The sequence below is a fragment of the Solanum dulcamara genome, chromosome 8 (assembly GCF_947179165.1).
Source record: "Solanum dulcamara chromosome 8, daSolDulc1.2, whole genome shotgun sequence".
Classification (NCBI taxonomy): Eukaryota; Viridiplantae; Streptophyta; class Magnoliopsida; order Solanales; family Solanaceae; genus Solanum; species Solanum dulcamara.
The window spans coordinates 73682103-73700062 of record NC_077244.1 but is presented as its reverse complement, the minus strand read 5'-3'; the positions used below and the strand labels follow the sequence as shown (position 1 = coordinate 73700062).

At 30.6% G+C, this 17960-nt stretch overlaps 2 protein-coding genes across 5 annotated transcripts; both read left to right on the top strand.

Annotated features, from left to right (window-relative positions):
- The first annotated feature begins 395 nt into the window (after positions 1-395).
- On the top strand, positions 396-3756 carry LOC129900491 (nicotine N-demethylase CYP82E4-like). The gene is made up of 3 exons (XM_055975477.1): positions 396-1080; positions 1848-2192; positions 3104-3756. The coding sequence occupies exons 1-3, from the start codon at positions 409-411 to the stop codon at positions 3725-3727; spliced, it is 1641 nt and encodes a 546-aa protein (XP_055831452.1). The 5' UTR covers positions 396-408; the 3' UTR covers positions 3728-3756.
- Positions 3757-12290: 8534 nt separating this feature from the next.
- Positions 12291-17373, top strand: LOC129901607 (2-methylacyl-CoA dehydrogenase, mitochondrial). 4 transcript variants are annotated; one of them, XM_055976851.1, is made up of 15 exons: positions 12291-12490; positions 12646-12729; positions 12834-12891; positions 14620-14744; positions 14905-14949; positions 15105-15153; positions 15398-15498; positions 15726-15802; positions 16005-16055; positions 16202-16266; positions 16383-16537; positions 16616-16656; positions 16738-16792; positions 16907-16963; positions 17054-17373. In XM_055976851.1, the coding sequence occupies exons 1-15, from the start codon at positions 12371-12373 to the stop codon at positions 17198-17200; spliced, it is 1230 nt and encodes a 409-aa protein (XP_055832826.1). In that variant the 5' UTR covers positions 12291-12370; the 3' UTR covers positions 17201-17373. The 4 variants fall into 4 exon arrangements, with proteins under 4 accessions (XP_055832826.1, XP_055832825.1, XP_055832824.1 ...); XM_055976850.1 differs by having other exon boundaries at positions 15389-15498; XM_055976849.1 differs by having other exon boundaries at positions 15072-15153.
- The last annotated feature ends 587 nt before the right edge of the window (positions 17374-17960 follow it).

The window sequence follows — 17960 nt, the reverse complement described above, 5'->3', positions numbered from 1 at the left end:
TGCGAAATAATTATTTTTCGGTAATATAATAACTATATTATATTAGCAACAATAATAAATATGAGTATTTATAATCATCACTTTATATAAATGTCACTAAAGACTTTAGCAATTTTGAAAAATTAACTCAATTACCGTTAAATATTTTTACGGCAATAAAATATTATAATGAAAAATTTATTATCATTAAATATCCCTTTTGTTTGTTGTTTTTTTGCGTTACTTACACTGTTTTTTCAATAATATCTATAGTCACAACTCACGAGAGGTTAGATTTGAATTATTGCTCTTTGGTAGATGTTATCAATTTTCATAATTGGTGGTCACATAAGGTTTCAAAAAACAATATATAAATAATTTTAGTCTAATAGGTACTTTCATCTCAATCATTTTTTTCTCTTTTGTCCAATGGAAATTCACATTCTTTCACACGTTGAAGCCATTGTTGGAATTCTAGTCTTTGCCTCCCTATTTTTCCTCATAAAAAAAGCAAAAACTTGGAAAAATACCAAAAAATTTGGACCACCCCCACCACAACTTCCGGGAGCTTGGCCAATTATAGGCCACCTTCCTCAAATCCTAAGTGACACGTTAGACGGTCGCAATAGGAGCAACACGGATGGTGAAATTCCTCTGGCCCATACACTAGCCGCTCTAGCAGATAAGTATGGGCCAGTTTTCACCGTCCGTCAAGGAATGTTCCCAATAGCCATTGTGAGTAGTTATGAAGCAATAAAAGAATGTTTTACGACACAAGACAAGAACTTAGCTAATAGAGTAGCAACTTGTTCCTGCAAGTATCTTGGCTATGATCATGCAAATCTTACATTTGCAAATTATGGCCCTTATTGGCGCATGGTTCGAAAATTGGTGGTCAATAATTTGCTATCGAGTAAGAGTTTGGAGAGATTAAAGCATGTTCGAATTTCACAAGTGGAGAGTAGCATCAAGGAGTTGTACACACTTTTTGTTGCTAATAAATCAAAAAATGCACCTACTAAAGTTGATATTGGCCATTGGTTTGATGATATGATGTTAAACATAACGGTGAAGATGATTGGTGGAAAGAGATATAGCCAGGTATGTAGAGATAAATTCAAAATTTAAAATTAATGAATTTAAAACACTACTTTTTAGAGTGTTTCACATGCATATATAATTTGTGGTATATGCTTAAATTATGGGTTTTGAGAAACTTATTCCTAATTAGAGGTGGTAAAATAGCTCATAAAAATATGATTCATATAATCAGTATAAATAATCCATAAATTTATTAGCTCAATTCATATTAAATCAATCCATTTCAGTTTATCTAAAAGTTGGATTGATATGTACATAGTCCGGATTGATCGCCCAAAAAACCTTATCAAAATATTTTCAAAAAGATATTTTTTTTTAATTTGATACATCATACACTATTAATTATAATTAAAAAATATTATTAAGTACTTAAGTAGTTATAAAAGAGAAAACAAGGAAATTAACACTTAATTAGTAATAATTGAGTGGGTTGCATCCTGATCCGTTTTTAGCCTGTTTTAATCCTAACTCATCTCAATCTAAGTAATCTTAATCCGCCCAGTTATTAACTAATTATCCCATTTCGACTCACCCAATTGAGCCCCAACCCCCATTTGCCAGACTAACTTCTAACACTACATTTTCAATTTTTTTCAAAAGGAATCATTAGTCTAAAAAGTATATATATTATAAGTTAGAATAAAAATAAAAAGACCATTCACTAAACAAGAGTCCCCAAAAAGGATAATTGATATTAAAGTTTTGAACCTAATAAATGATGTGGCAGTTAGATTTTGAAATTGAAAAGTTGAAATTGTGAATCCCAGGTGAATAATAAAGAAGAGGAGAAGGAAGAAGCGGAACGTTTCAGAAAAGCATTCAACGAAACAATGTATTATTTAGCTTTAGTTGGTATAGAGGATGCATTTCCAATTCCATTACTCCAATGGCTAGATTTACAAGGGAATATTAAGGTGATGAAACGTATAGCTGATGAAATGGATGTTATTCTTCAACGTTGGCTAGATGATCATACTAATAATAGAAAGATGAATAATGTTGATGATGATGATGATGATCAAGATTTGATTGATATAATGTTAACAGAGTTAAATAAGGATGATTTCCAGTATGGTTATTCAAGGGAAACCATTATCAAAGCTACTATGTTGGTATGTACGACGTCTTATTCTTCAATTTTAGTGTTACTCTTGTTATTTATTTTTTCTTTAGTTATCGTATTATTTATTATTGCTATTGTTTTCAGTATGATTTGTTATTTTTATACTGAATATGTTATTGTTATTTTATGTTGGTTTGTGCTTCAACTGTTGATCTTGCTTTGTTAATTTGACTGCACACTAAATTTAAGAATTAAAAAAAAAAAAATGAAAACATGTTGTCTTAAACATATCAAAATATTGTACGGGTATAAAAATTTGTCAATAAGATAAAATGAAAAATTTATGAGTAAATTGTTTACCAATTTAGAAAGTTTTCATTTTCTTGATATAGACTAAGAAGGGAAATATTGCACGTAAACTGAAATAGAGAGATTAATAGTTTATTAGGATATTGGCACTTTTAGTTCCTAAAATATTGATAAATTCTAATCTTGGTCCTTCCAATTTCTGGTTGACCACATGATCAAACTTTCAATTAATTGATTTGTGCATTTTAATCCTTCAAATTGCGAATTTACATAAATTTAACAAATTATATAAGTGCTAAATCATTCAATTTTGTATTTCTACTCCATTATTCAAGGTGATATAGTTCTAAAAATACTCTAAATATCACATACTCCCTTTAAAAGGGATCAAAAACACACAATTTAGTAAAATAAAGGTAAAATATTTTTAACCAAATATTACACGGACCAAAACAAGAATTTACCAATAATTGAAAAATCAAGACACAATTATTATTTTGTAATTACTTTTTGTCATTTGTGGGCCCCGCGATGATATGGTTTGATGGTTAAACATAATTTTTGCTTATACATATTTAATTTAAATTATTACACGGACAATCTCGATCAATTTAGTATAACTAATTAGTATGTTATTGTTTTTGGACGCAGACTATAGTTTCAGATGCTACACATACCACAGCTGTTCACTTGATATGGATAATTGCCTGCTTACTAAACAATAAGCATGTACTGGAAAAAGTCCAAGAAGAAATCGACGCAAAAGTTGGCAAAGATCGTTGGGTTGAAGATTCAGACATCAAAAACTTAGCGTACTTTCAAGCAACAATTAAAGAAGTATTACGTTTATATCCACCATCACCTATGTTAGTTCACGAAGCCTTGGCAGATTGTCAAGTACTCGGTTATCATATTCCTAAAGGCACACGATTATTCGTAAATGTGTGGAAACTTCAAAAAGACCCGAAATTTTGGCCAGAACCGGAGAAGTTTTTACCCGAGAGGTTTTTAACCACTAAGGCAAAAGTTGATGTCTATGGTAAAGATTTAGAGTTTATCCCGTTTGGTTCTGGTAGACGATCGTGTCCTGGAATTACTATGGCGATGCAAGTGACTTATCTTTCAATTGCACGTTTGGTTCAAGCATTTGATTTTGAGACGCCGAATAATGAACCGGTGGATATGACCGAAGGTCCGGGTTTTACCGCGGTTAAAAAAACTCCGTTGGAAGTTGTGGTGAAACCTCGTATGCTTCCTATGTATTATGGGGTTTAATTAATAATGTTAAATACCTTAATTTAGTATCTTTGTTGTTTTATCATCAATAATATATTGTTTGATCGATAAGATTTAGTGATTTATCATTTGTATGTTGCGTTAAAAAAAATATAAAAAATTAACAAATTGAGAAGAGAGTCTTTCCTCACGTTGTTATTGTTGATCACTCTGCTCGACAATTATATTTTAAATTTTCATTATTTATTTTTCCAATTTTTGATATTATTTTTGAGTAAAATTAAATTCAAAATTCACGACCAAATAGACACGTCATTCATGTCCAACTATTGACTATAATTTTTCAGAGATTTTGCCTCACTTTACATGCTGAAAATTTGAAAAGCTTCTTCTCTTTTGTGCATCATATTCAAACAAAAACTTAAGTCTCGTGTGATTTGTTCTGCTTTTTGAATTTGTTTGAGTTCTGTAATTTGCATTGCCGCTATTACAACAAAAAAATATCTTTTTTTTTGTTCAATTTTGGGATTAAGTAATCCAAATCATTGACAACAATGAAGAGATTATAATTACTTAAGGACACACAAATAACTTGTAGGCAGCTCGATTTTTTTTTATTTCTTTTGCTTCTTCTACATTTCTGTTTCACTATTTATTATGTTTTTCGAGTATAAAACAGAAACTGCTTTCTTTAAAGAACGGTTTGAAACACATAATAACAAGTTGTTGGTATTTTTGTGTCTTTAATTTTTTTAGGTGCGAATTTAATGTTACAATGTCATCTACTTTAAAAGAAATTATATTATATAGGTAAATAAATGCGTTATTAAATTATAAGAAGATAATGCATCAAATATTTAATTTGCGGCGTAAATTCATTTAAAGAAAAGTCATTTTTTAATAGAATTTTTTATATATTCAAGGTCCATCCCGTTCATTCTTGTTTTTTTTTAATTTAATTCTGAAAAAATTCTATTAGGAGCGTCACTCTCAAATGGGCCTATAGTGTGCGATTCGAATTTAAGTAGAACTCATGGACTCCGAACACTCAATGAAAAAAAAAACTCTAAAATGCCTATAACTCCTCTAGTTATATATGGACCCCATCTCTAGTGTATTGTTCTATAAGAGTAATTTTATAAATGGAAAAGGATCAAAATTACCCCTGAACTTTAAAAAATAATTTATTTATGCCATTCGTTATACTTTAGGTTCAATTATAGCCTTACCGTTTTACTTTGGGCCAAATATGCCCTTGAGTATAATGGAGTGCCACGTGTCGGTCTTTCAGTGGCCAACTTATTTCCGTTTTTAAATCTTTTTTTTTATCTGTTTTTAAAATCTTTTTAAAAAAAAAAAATTTAATTTTTTTTTTTTAAATTTATTTTTTTTAAAAAAAAAGTATATGTTTTTAAATCTATTTTTTTTAATCTTTAAAAATATTTTTTAAAATATGTTTTTCTTTTAAAAAAATTATATGCTTTTTAAATCTATTTTTTTAATCTTTAAAAATCTTTTTTAAAATCTTTTTTTTAAAATCTGTTTTTTTTAAAAAAAATATTATATGTTTTTAAAATCTATTTTTTTAATCTTTAATTTTAAAAAAAGATTAAAAAAATAGATTTAAAAACATATAATTTTTTTAAAAAAAACAGATTTAAAAAAAAAAGATTAAAAAAAAAATTAAAAAAAGATTTTAAAAACAGATAAAAAAAAAGATTTAAAAACGGAAATAAGTATGCCACTGAAAGACCGACACGTGGCACTTCATTATACTCAAGGGCATATTTGGCCCAAAGTAAAACGGTAAGGGTATAATTGACACTAAAGTATAACGAAGGGTATAAATAAACTATTTTTCAAAGTTCAGGGATAATTTTGGCCCTTTTCCGCTTTATAAATTGATGAAAATGCTCAGATATGGTCAAATAAGTAGAGGAAATATTTTTACGTGGTTGAATGTGTTATAGAGAAGTGGATGTCATTTTAGTGGAGAAGTGGATGTCATTTTAGTAGATGAAGTGGGGCCCACTAGGCAAGTTGTCCAACTTGCTCCCTTTTTTGCTATAAATTGCCAAGTTTTGGCAACATAGAAATACACAGATACAGACACGACTTTCTCAATTCTTCGGCTCCTCTCTCTCTTTCTCTTATTCTCACCTTATTTTGCTAAGTTAATTTACTTTATAACACGTTATCAGCATGAAACTCTAAAAAAAATTCAGAAAATTAATTTTTATATCAGGTATATCTACTGAAGAAATTTAATTTAGTTGTCTTTGTTATTTTTAAATTAATTTTCATCATGTCAAAATTGGAGTTTGTGGCACTTAATATTTCTAGCAAAATTTATTTGTTATGGGTACTTGATGGTGAAATCCACCTTACCGCTAAGGGTCTTGGTGATGCTATAATCGAAGAAAATAAAACATCAAGTCAGAATAAAGAGAAGTCTATGATTTTCCTTCGTCTGTCAGCTTATTTCTCAGGTAGTAAGGGAGTAAGACAGCGAGTAAGGGAGTAAGACAGCGAGTAAGGGTATTTTGATTTTACACAACCTTTCGGATCGTGACTTGAAAAAAAAAACTCGTGGTAGCAACGGAACCGGGGAAAGAGTCCTGTCTCAGGGAATGGGCTTGAAGGCTATTGGTCGCAAATTTGGCATTCCCGTTTTCTTTTTTTTGAATATCCTCGGCAGATCGTCCCCCCTTCCTACGGGTTCCCCCCTCACCCCCACTCCCTAAAGTAGTAAAGTAAAGAAGGGCTCTTTGGAGTCTAATTTTCTTTCTATTCATTTAAGTTTTTGGGTAGCACCACTAGATCTTCAACAAGGATATCAAAAATTTTGATTTTTCTTTTTTTAAGCCATATAATATATATGTGTGTGCAATTTCCTCCTTCCGACTTAGTTAGAAATACCAACTCTAAATAGCTTATTTGGTGGTTCGAATCCACCTCGGGGTATGGCAGGAGGAGCTTCACCAGCACAAGTGAATAAGAAAGGATCACGTCGCCAAAGGTGGCGATATCACCGTCTACAGGTCGAGTCATGAGATTTCGCTCCTCTCCAGCTTATTCATTAGGGCGAGTTACTACGTACCTTTATCATACTTTATTAGACTGTAAGTCTGGGAAAGTGCACAACTTTGCTATTCAAAGGGATAGAAGTAAGAAAATGTTGGAAGAGATGGCCTTGAGCCAGTTTTGTTGATGCATTCCTCTTTAGAATGAAGAAGAAGAGAGATCTTCTTTTTAACAGGAAAGTTTGGTCACTTGTAGCGTTTGTGATCGGCCTCCTCAACTGTGTATCGATCGAAAGGCAGGGCTGGTCAAGTTCTTTTCCTTAGAACCCATTTTTTTTCTTATGTAATACTCTAGCATCAACCTTTTTCTTACCTTTCTATTGAAAAATCAAATGTGGATTTTCAGTTGCAAAATACAAAATTCAACTTTCTGATGAAAGCCTAAAGGTTGAAAACTTGACAATGAAAGATCTACTTGAATTGTGGAAAGATTTAAAAGGGAGGTATGACCACCTTAGGGCAACGGTATTGCCAATCACTTGTTATGAGTGGATGCACTTATGGTTTTAAGATTTTAAAACTGTAATTGAGTATAATTTTGTTGTATTTAGAATAACTTTTCAATTAAAATTATGTGGGGAACTATAAATAATGAGGACATGTTGGAAAATATACTAACTACTTTCTATGCCTCTAATGTAATATTACAGCAGCAATACCGTGAAAAAAGTTTTCAAAAATACTCTGAATTGATCTCATGTCTTCTGGTGGATGAGCAACATAATGCTCTTTTAATGAAAAATCATGAAGCTCATTTAACTGGAACTACTCTGTTAGCGGAAGCAAATGTGGTAAAAGCATATGGCTAGTCTGAATTTAGACAAAATAAAAATCAAGGCCACAATAATATGCGTGGACATGGCTATGGCAGAAGACGATATAATAATCATCGTAGTGATGGTCAACATAAAAGGAAGAACAATATGAGTTCTCAAAGTGTGGCATGAAAGGTCACTGGAAAAATGAATAACAGACGCTTAAACATTTTGTAAGGCTTTATCAAAATTCCTTCAAAAGAAAGGCAAATAGAGGTGGTGCCTCTTCTTTTAATGCTCGGATAGAGTCACACTTGGCATTTGAAAATAATGTTGAGGCAAGACCTTCGCATAATGATAATATTGAATCAAATCTGGCTTTGAAGGATGACGATTTTAATGACCTCAATGATATTACTCATTTGGAGGTTGAACACTTTTTTAGGGATTATAATTGATGTTTAATTTCATTATATGATTCACAATATTTTGTCGTTTTTATGTACTTTTGATGATCATGTTTTTACGTTTATCTATTTAAAAGAATAGAAGAAAAAAGGACTTATGTTTTGCTAGCAATATTGTTACTTATTTTATCTCTTATAATGTATATTTATTTTATGAAGATAAATAAATTTCTCAGTCTTTAATTGGATCCAACATGAGTAATGGAGACATGCCTTTTGATAGTGCCATAACTCATATGATATTAAAAAAAAAATCTGTCATTTTATTGTGAAAAAGACCTATGTCAATACAATATTCGGTAGTACAAAATTGATTGAAGGCTGAAAGAGTGGCCTTATTACTACTTGGAGGAACGATATTGGTAATTGATAATGCATTGTATTGTAGTAAATCTCAAAGAAACTTGTTAAATTTCAAGGTTATTCATCAAAATGACTATCATATTGAGACTGCGAATGAAGAAAAGGTTGAATACATTTATATTACTACAATAAATACGGAGAACAGCTACACTTTCTTTTGGATTGTACCATACAAATATTCTAATGATTTTATCATTTGGCATAACTTGGTTGGTCATCCCGATTATAATATGATGCGCAGAATTATTGAGAATTCACATGGACACACTTTGAATAATCAGAAAATTCTTCAATCTAAGGAATTCTCTTGTGTTGCTTGTGTTTCAAGGAAAACTGATTATTAAACCATTAGCAACTAAGGTAACATTTCTGGAATGTATACATAGTGATATATGTGGGCAAATTCACCTTTCATGTGGAATATTTAAATATTATATGGTCTTAATAGATGCATCGACAAGATGGTCACATGTGTGCTTCTCATTAACTCGCAACATGGCTTTTGCGAGATTGTTAGCTCAAATTATAAGGTTAAAAGCATAATTTCCAGATTATGCAATAAAGATAACTCGTCTTGATAATACTGGTGAATTTACATCTCAATCCATTAATGATTATTGTATGTCGGTTGAAATAAAAGTTGAGCATCCGATCACTTATGTCCATACTCAAAATGGTCTAGCAGAATCATTGATTAAACGCCTCCAATTGATAGCTAGACCATTGCTAATGGGACAAAACTTCCTCTTTCGATGTGGGGGCATGTTATTTTGCATGCAGCAGTACTTGTACACATAATGCCAACAAGTGTTCATGAAATTACCAAGTTGTCCAACTTACTCCCTTTTCTTTGCTGTAAATTACTAAGTTTTGGCAACATAGAAATGCACAGATACAGACACGGCTTTCTCAATTCTTCTGCTCCTCTCTCTTTCTCTTATTCTCACTTTATTTTTAAGTTAGTGTCACGATCTAAAATGGGCCATGAGTGGCACCCACACTTAATCTCCTAGGTGGGAGAACCAACGATATGATCCCCAACTTATAAAGTATAATAATAACGCGGAAGCTCAAACTTATAAAGTAAGAAATAACAATCCACAAGAGTTTACTATATAACGTTCCCCAAAATCTGAAAGTCATCACATCAAGGACATATAATTCTAAATACTAAGTCTAGAATGTCAAACACTAAAATAAAATAAGTGACATAGTTCGTGTCCGAACACTAAGGACATCATGTCATGACTAAGAGAATCCATCACGAGCTAGAAGGATAACTCACCCTTAAATTCGATGAACTTGAGACGGACTAGAGCTGAGGTCGAGTCGAAGTCTGTGGAACACTCGCTGCACTCCACAAAATAAAACAAGAAAACATACAAGTAGGGGTCAGTACAGGACAACATGTACTAAGTAGGTATCATCGGCCGACTCAAAATAGAAATTAATATACATAAAATAATAGTAGAAAATCAAAAACACTTAACAGGTGGCAACCAATGAACAATTACATAACCAGTCAACAATATCAAGATCACACATAAGGACTCAAGCCTCCACATCACACTTTTTTGAAATATGAGTTTTTGGAGATTGGGTAGTATTAAATAATTTTAATTTATTTTTCTTTAATATTACCGTGTCGGAACGTGACACTCGATCCAAATATACTGTGTCGAAACGTGACACCCAATCCAAATATACCGTGTCGGAACGTGACACCCAATCCAAATATAATTAATTTATCATTCCTTATGATTACATTCCACTTCATTAACAATATTTCATCAAGCCTTCTTTATTCAAGGCAGCATTTTTGATAGGACAAGTTCAAGATTATGGATTTCATGGCCTCGGGATTTTAGACCAATCACAACAAAATATCAACCATCCAAACCACAATAATTAAATGCATAGTAAACTTCACACATATTACTCAATGAATATCAATCACTATTAAGAGTCTATCTATGATATAGAATAAAACCATAACCTACCTAAATCGAAGATCCAAAGTAAAGCAAGCTAATCCACCAATGTCTTTCCTTTCTTCAATGCCTCAGACCGTTTTCAATCTATCAAATATATATATTATTTATAAGTAAACTAGTCCGTAGACACCAATATTATTTATATGTTTAACCTAGACCCAACAACTCATCCAAATTTATAATCAAATTCCTAAGTTTTGATACCAACTAATATCTCAAGTCTCATATTCCTAAATTCAAGTCTAGGGTTAAGTCTCAATTCCTCCAAATAACATAACTCTAATAACATTTTTTATAATATCATACCTTATTATTTATTTACTTATCTCAATATATCAAAACTTGAATCATAGTATGATAATTAAAGGAATAAAATATATCAAAAGTAAAGTAAATTAAAGTCCAGAAATTTGAAATAGAGCAACTCATCTGTAGGAGTAGTTTTAGCTTTAATATTTGCAATTCAAAAGTTTTCGAAAATACTACCTACAGTTAATTATGTTAATAATAAATTTTTCTAATAGATAATTATTTCAACCATTAAATTCATGAAAAAGACAATAACTATCACCGACTGTTTTAAACCTTTGTTATTATATTCTAACAATTTCATCATATGTAACCCTCTCAATTCTTTTCCCAACATTATATAATTATTGACTAATCATTAGCCCTCAATCATGAGCCTTAATCTGCCACCCAACAATATAATATACATATTATGTACTCTAGCATCAATTTACACATACAAAGACAATTCCTTCTTTAAAAATATTCATCCAACATTAGTGCTCAAGATAAGATTTCTACCTGAATGCTGCCGTCGTCGTTGATCTATCCGTCTTAGGGTAGCAGTAATTTATGGTATGAAAAAAAAAATATTAATTCCTATTAACTTATTTTAATAAATAAAGTGATATAGGGTATTTAATAAATTATCACTTTAGCCCACCAATTAAATCAATTATCTAAAGTTACCCCTCAACTAAATAACTATGGTTATCAAATAGTCCAAATATCCATTAAAAGTTTACGGAGTGAGTCCTTTATGAAATAAAAAGTTCTAGTTCTCAAAATGACCTAATGGGTCGTTATAGTTTACTTTATAACATAATGATAATAAATGAGTGTGATTTCTTAAATTGTCCATTTTTGCTTCTTATATTTTTGGGAAGGGGAATCTTGTTTTAATTGGTTGAATTGTTGTCACGTAATTAAAAGGTTACGAATTTAAACGGTAAAAATATATTTTCCTACAAAAATGCAAAATAAAATTTGTATAATAGCCTCTTGTAATACAAATCTTTTTCAAATTTTGCACATAACAAGAATTTAGTGCACTATGCTGTTTTCTTTTTATATTTTGGAGGTTGGAATCAATACTTGTTTGGTTGAATTCAAACTGGGTGGCTCAACATTATTTTAACTATTAGTTAGGTTAATTTTGACTTATTCTTGTCCTTTATTTTGGTTTTGGACCTCCTTAAAGCTAGCCTAAATTTGGATCTCTCGTTATTTCTCTGCTTAAATTCATAGCATAAAATATGTCGAGATAAATGTTGTTGTTTTTTTCGACAATTTGACAATCCAAAAAAGAATTAAAAAATAATTGACCAAACACATCTTATCAAATTTAAAAAAGTTATTTTCAAATGATTTTTTTTCTATCCCTCTTTTGCTCTCTTACTAACTTGAACTTACAATCTTAGGACTGAAAGTAGAGTGTTTATTATTCGAACAATCCCTCTCGTATCTTTCACAATTAGTTTATCTCCAAAAATACTTTTCTAAAAAGTTATTTTTGATTAAAAAAAAATAGTTTTTAAATTAACTTGTTATAATATATTAAAATCATGAGATATAATTTTTTTTTCTTTTTAAAATTTTAATATAAATATATGGGCATTGTGGCAGGATTGCTTCTTTGATTAGACATAATATCTCTCTCAACCTCATTTAAAATTAAATATAATTCTTCTTCTTCTTTCTCTCTAGTACCCAAAGAGCAAAAGAAAGAAAGATGCATAAATTATTTGCAGTGAGGTCCTTAATTTCTGCCATAGCCAAAAACTTCAAATATCAACAACATCAAAAAGCTGCTTTTTCTACTTCCTTACTATTGGATGATACTCAGAAACAGGTAAATAAATTATGTATCCCAATTTTTCATTGAAATTGAAATTGGAGGACCAATTTTGTAAGTAAAGAGGGGGTTAGTTTTACTATTTTACAAGATTTATTTGTTTTCCTTTTCCTTTTTCTACATGTTTAATTATTGTTTGCATAATTTTACAGTTTAAAGAAAGTGTAGCAAAGTTTGCTCAAGAGAATATTGCCCCTTTTGCTGAAAAGATAGACAGAACAAACAGTTTCCCAAAGGTTAAAATTAAATTCATTAATATTATGTGATTAAAGTTAAAAGATTCTAATCAAAATATGGTTATGAAGATTAATTATTTGTCTATTTCATGATTTGTCTTCAGGAGGTTAACTTATGGAAATTGATGGGGGACTTTAATTTGCATGGAATTACAGCACCAGGTAAAAATGACATGATAATATAAAAAAAGGAATAATGTATATAACTTAGACGGTTATTGATATATAAGGATAACTACATGCATTCAGTATTTTTTTCATCAAATCAAGTAATATAATCTTAAGATCACAAATTAAAATAAAAGTAGATATTATTTAATCATGATTAAGTTACAATAATTTATATGCAATACGTTTATATGCATACATAATTAATTTCTTAATAAATATCGACTGCCAATATTTAATTTTAACTGCCCAATATTGATGGTAGGATCAAAAGATATTGGATAACGCCTATCCAATTGAAAGAATAATTAGTTTTATAGGAGTATTTTATATATTATATTGTCTTATGTAGTGCTAGTTGAATTCGATCGAAAATAAAGTGGATGGTAAAAGGGGTCCCATAGTAAAATAATGTCCTTTTCAAACCAAAAGACCAGTGAGTAGTTAAATGTACATGGAATACAAGAAGTCAGGGGGTGTCAAGTCGAGCTCAAAATCAAATGACTCGCTTAATTCGTTCAGATTTTTATAAATTGAGTTCAAAATTATTTATAATTAAATAAATTTTAGCTTATTCAAACATTGTTTATTTTAAATTATTGTCAGCTTAGCCTAATTTAAATCTCAATTTCAACTTGTTTTCTATATTTGCTAAATCACAAATTTTGTTCAAATATTTTTCATCCATCCAGTATGATCAGATTTCGGATTCCAAATCGGGTCGAGTCTTGGATCCCAAGTCAATATCTAGAGTGGGTCTCGGATCGGGGTCAAGACTCAAATTTTGGATCTTGGGTCAAAGTTAGATTTCGAGTCAGGTTTGAATTTTGGATCGAGTTTTGGGTCTCGGGTTATGAATTGTGTCAGGCTCGAATCTCAAGGTCAGGTCTCGGGTCTTGGTTCCTAAGTGGGATCTCGGGTCGGGGCTCATATCTCAAGTCTTGAGTTGGTTTCGGGTCAAGTCTCAGGTCAGAGTTGGATCTCAAATTTTGAGTCCCAAATCAGGCTCAGATTGGAGTCGGATCTCAAATTTTAAAAGTATTCGAATGAGTCAATTTTGCTCTTACATTATTTGATTAGGGTTGTTAGGTATGGGAACTTTGTTTATCTCATAGATAGAGATATTTCATGAAATCAGTTGTCCACCATATATATGAAATAACTTATTCATATTATAAATGATGGAATAAATAATTTTACGATTAATTAATATCTTTGACTAAATAAAGGATATAATATACGTAACAGCGCAGAAAATAAGAACAACATCTGCGCAAGTTGCAATATGGTGTGGGTATCTTTTCGATACATTCCTATACCATTTTATTTTAATAATAACATTATTATATGGTCAATTATTTCCACAAAATAACGTCACGAAAGCAAGTGGACAATTATATTTGGACCAAGTGAACAACATTTTCCAAGAAAAAAGAACATCATTTTCTATAATATATTAATTCCCTCCGTTTCATATTAACAAATCAAGAAAAATTTATTATTTTTTCAAATATTGTTCTTAAATTAAATAATTACATAAAGAACTAGTATTCATATTCAGATTTACATAATTAATAAGATCTTTTTTATTTTTACACATTAAATTTATTTGTCAACACAAATTTTAATACAAAAGTTATTTAGGTAGCGTTTTGAGTTCTGTTAAACCTGTAACATGATCGAGAATTTAAAAGATTTATTCCTTTTTTGTATATGATGTAGAGGAATATGGTGGTCTGAATCTGGGGTATTTATATCATTGCATTGCCCTGGAAGAAATTAGTCGTGCATCTGGTGCTGTTGCTGTTTCCTATGGTGTCCAATCCAACGTTTGTATTAACCAATTGGTAACTACTTATATTTATTATATAATTGTCAAACAGAATTTTCATTTCATTCAATCAAACTTAATATCTATGCTTTATAGGTACAGTTCAACATGTTCAAATAGTTGTACTGTATACGCTGACACGATGAATAAATTTTTTATGACATTTTAATTTGTAGGTGAGAAATGGAAACCCAGAGCAGAAACAAAAATATTTGCCAAAGGTTCTACTGATTCCATTTCTTTTAATTTTTTTTTGGAATGCATAAAATTATAAAAAAACAATTTGATGCACTAAGCTTTCGATATGTACAGAGTTTGAAAAAGGACAATCTATTGTATGCAGTCTAACTCTATTTACGAATTTGATTTTGTGAAGCTTATAAGCGGGGATCACATTGGGGCTCTAGCCATGAGTGAACCAAATGGTAATTTATTCTAATTAATTTACTTTCATTACCAATTTGTTTTTACTTATAATTACCTAACACATAATTTGATATTGAGTAAATATGTATTATACCGTCAGTGTATAGAGAAATTAAACTCATAATGCAAATTATCGTCCCTATGAGTTTCAAGCTTTGCACATTAACCCATGTGGTTAGAAAGTAATTAAGCGCTTAATAACACTCTATTATTATTTTTTTCCATATGGCTTAGCTGGGTCAGATGTTGTTAGCATGAAATGTCGAGCCGATCGTGTGGATGGTGGCTATGTTTTAAATGGAAACAAAATGTGGTGCACCAATGGTCCTGTCGCTAATACTTTGGTATATATATCGTTTTAATTAGTATTATTTTTCCGTGCATCTATTTTTAATATAGTACACAAAATGCTTTGATGTAGTAACTACTTGTACATATTAACATTATTAGCAGACTTTTCAAACTTGGTGTTTTGACATAAATCGATCTACTATTTCTTTTTTTATATCCATGAATTAACTCTATACTATAATTTCATGGTACAATATTTTGTGTTTAACTTATTAATCAGATTGTTTATGCAAAAACGGATACAACTGCTGGTTCAAAAGGAATTACAACATTTATCATCGAGAAAGGAATGTCAGGGTACGTACGTACCTTTCACTTATAAAGTTCAAATTTTGAATCTGCCAGTATTAGTGAATCACGAGGGAAAGACAATTTCCCCATTACATGAAATTGCACAAACGTTGAGTTGAATCGAATTCCTACCATAAATATCTTAAATGAAATTACCTTCTTTAAATACTAACATTATTAATAATTTCCTAATTTGCTGAAAATTCAGATTCTCAACTGCGCAGAAATTAGACAAACTTGGGATGCGAGGAAGTGATACGTAAGTTTGAATTAATAAATATCGGGCGAATTAAAAGTTCTGCTAAAACAATATCTTTAGCAGAAACTTACAATTCACCCGATAAAAATTGAGGATATTGCAGAGGATCTCATATGATCTATCGTACCCTAACTGAAAATTTTCAGGTGTGAACTTGTATTCGAGAATTGCTTTGTTCCTAAAGAAAATGTCCTAGGCCAGGAAGGAAAAGGTATCAAAAAATTTCGATAGTCTCTACTAATAATTCTGTATTCAAACAAATACAATTTTATACGTATCATTTATCTCATGATCACGTTCGTTTACTCAAATTTTTTATACGTATAGGAGTATATGTTCTAATGTCAGGGCTAGATTTGGAACGACTTGTTTTAGCAGCAGGACCCATTGGAATAATGCAGGCATGTATGGATGTTGTTATACCTTACGTTCGACAAAGGGAACAATTTGGAAGACCAATTGGCGAATATCAACTTATGCAGGTACAACTATTAACCCATTAATTTTATTGAGACGCCCCAGTTCGTTGAATGAAACTCATCCAATTTTTTCCCGTATAGGGAAAACTTGCTGACATGTACACTGCTTTACAATCTTCAAGGTTAGAATTTTGCAAGGATTATTGATTATAGTAAAATGAATCAAAGTCAATTTATTCTTTTTTTTTCCTTGGATTTTTCAGATCATATGTCTATGCTGTTGCAAAGGATTGCGACAATGGAAAGATTGATCCAAAGGTTCTTGACTATTTCCTATATTTTTTATTTATTTTCTTGTTTGTATTTTGTCATTTATAAAATTAGAAGTTTTTATAGCTTCTTTCTAAATTCCTAAATCATTTGAATTTTTAGGATTGTTCTGGGACCATACTTCTTGCAGCTGAAAGAGCCACTCAAGTTGCACTTCAGGTGAACAAAAAAACACTTCCTTAACGTACTACTATCAGTATATATAACTTAAATTTGTGTCTAATACATTACGTCGAAATTAAATTGCAGGCAATTCAATGTCTAGGTGGAAATGGATATATTAATGAGTACCCAACAGGACGTTTACTACGAGATGCCAAAATGTATGAGATTGCAGCAGGAACTAGTGAAATCAGAAGACTTGTAATTGGTCGTGAGCTCTTTAAACATCAATAATTAATCACAAATTAGAATTACTTACGGATCCTACATGATTTATTTTCTTCTTCAATCCATAAAATAAAAAAAATTATGTATTCACGTCCATATGCAACATATTGCTTTATGTAGTAAATTCCATTCATTTTGGTATATTATAAGATGTTGTACTCAAATCATTTTCACAATAAGATGTTGAGAGTCCAATGCTTTTAATATTAAGCAAAGTACTATTTTCAACCAACACACGATCAAAGCCAGTATAATCACTCCATGTTGAGAGTGATAATTTGTTATTTCCATTTGTTTCCAGGAATTTATATGTTATGGTAGAATGTTCTTTCTTGATCCAATGGTCTATTGGAAATAACTTCTACACCTCATAAAGATAAGAATAAGATGCATATATTCTACCCTTCTCAGACCCTACTTGTGCGATTACACTGAATATGTAGTTGTTTGGAATCCTGAATTAAAATTTATAAAAAAACAAAAACAAAACTTACATTTCTCTTTCCAGAGGAAAAAATACAAAGGGAAAAATAAAAATACATGGGACTTAATAGGACTCTTTGTGAGAGCAACTCAGGATTGTAGATACTACCCATTTACCAGCCAAAATTCCATAGGTAAGATATTCATCTTTCAATTTCCAGAAACCGAAATTAATCATTCGATGTGCTCATTCACCTCTCTTCAATCCCCATACAATTTGTTACTTAAGAGTAACAAACTAACAATTATACCTTAATTTATATTTACCTTGATTAGCCATTGC

What these genes read in the sequence shown, in the direction of transcription:
- LOC129900491 (XM_055975477.1), top strand. Translation starts at nt 409, where the DNA reads ATGGAAATTCACATTCTTTCACACGTTGAAGCCATTGTTGGAATTCTA. An exon ending in GTGGAAAGAGATATAGCCAG is followed by an intron (nt 1,081 to 1,847) that starts GTATGTAGAGAT and finishes TGTGAATCCCAG; the next exon opens with GTGAATAATAAAGAAGAGGA. An exon ending in TTATCAAAGCTACTATGTTG is followed by an intron (nt 2,193 to 3,103) that starts GTATGTACGACG and finishes TTTTGGACGCAG; the next exon opens with ACTATAGTTTCAGATGCTAC.
- LOC129901607 (XM_055976848.1), top strand. Translation starts at nt 12,371, where the DNA reads ATGCATAAATTATTTGCAGTGAGGTCCTTAATTTCTGCCATAGCCAAA. An exon ending in GCATGGAATTACAGCACCAG is followed by an intron (nt 12,892 to 14,619) that starts GTAAAAATGACA and finishes TATATGATGTAG; the next exon opens with AGGAATATGGTGGTCTGAAT. An exon ending in CCACTCAAGTTGCACTTCAG is followed by an intron (nt 16,964 to 17,053) that starts GTGAACAAAAAA and finishes ATTAAATTGCAG; the next exon opens with GCAATTCAATGTCTAGGTGG.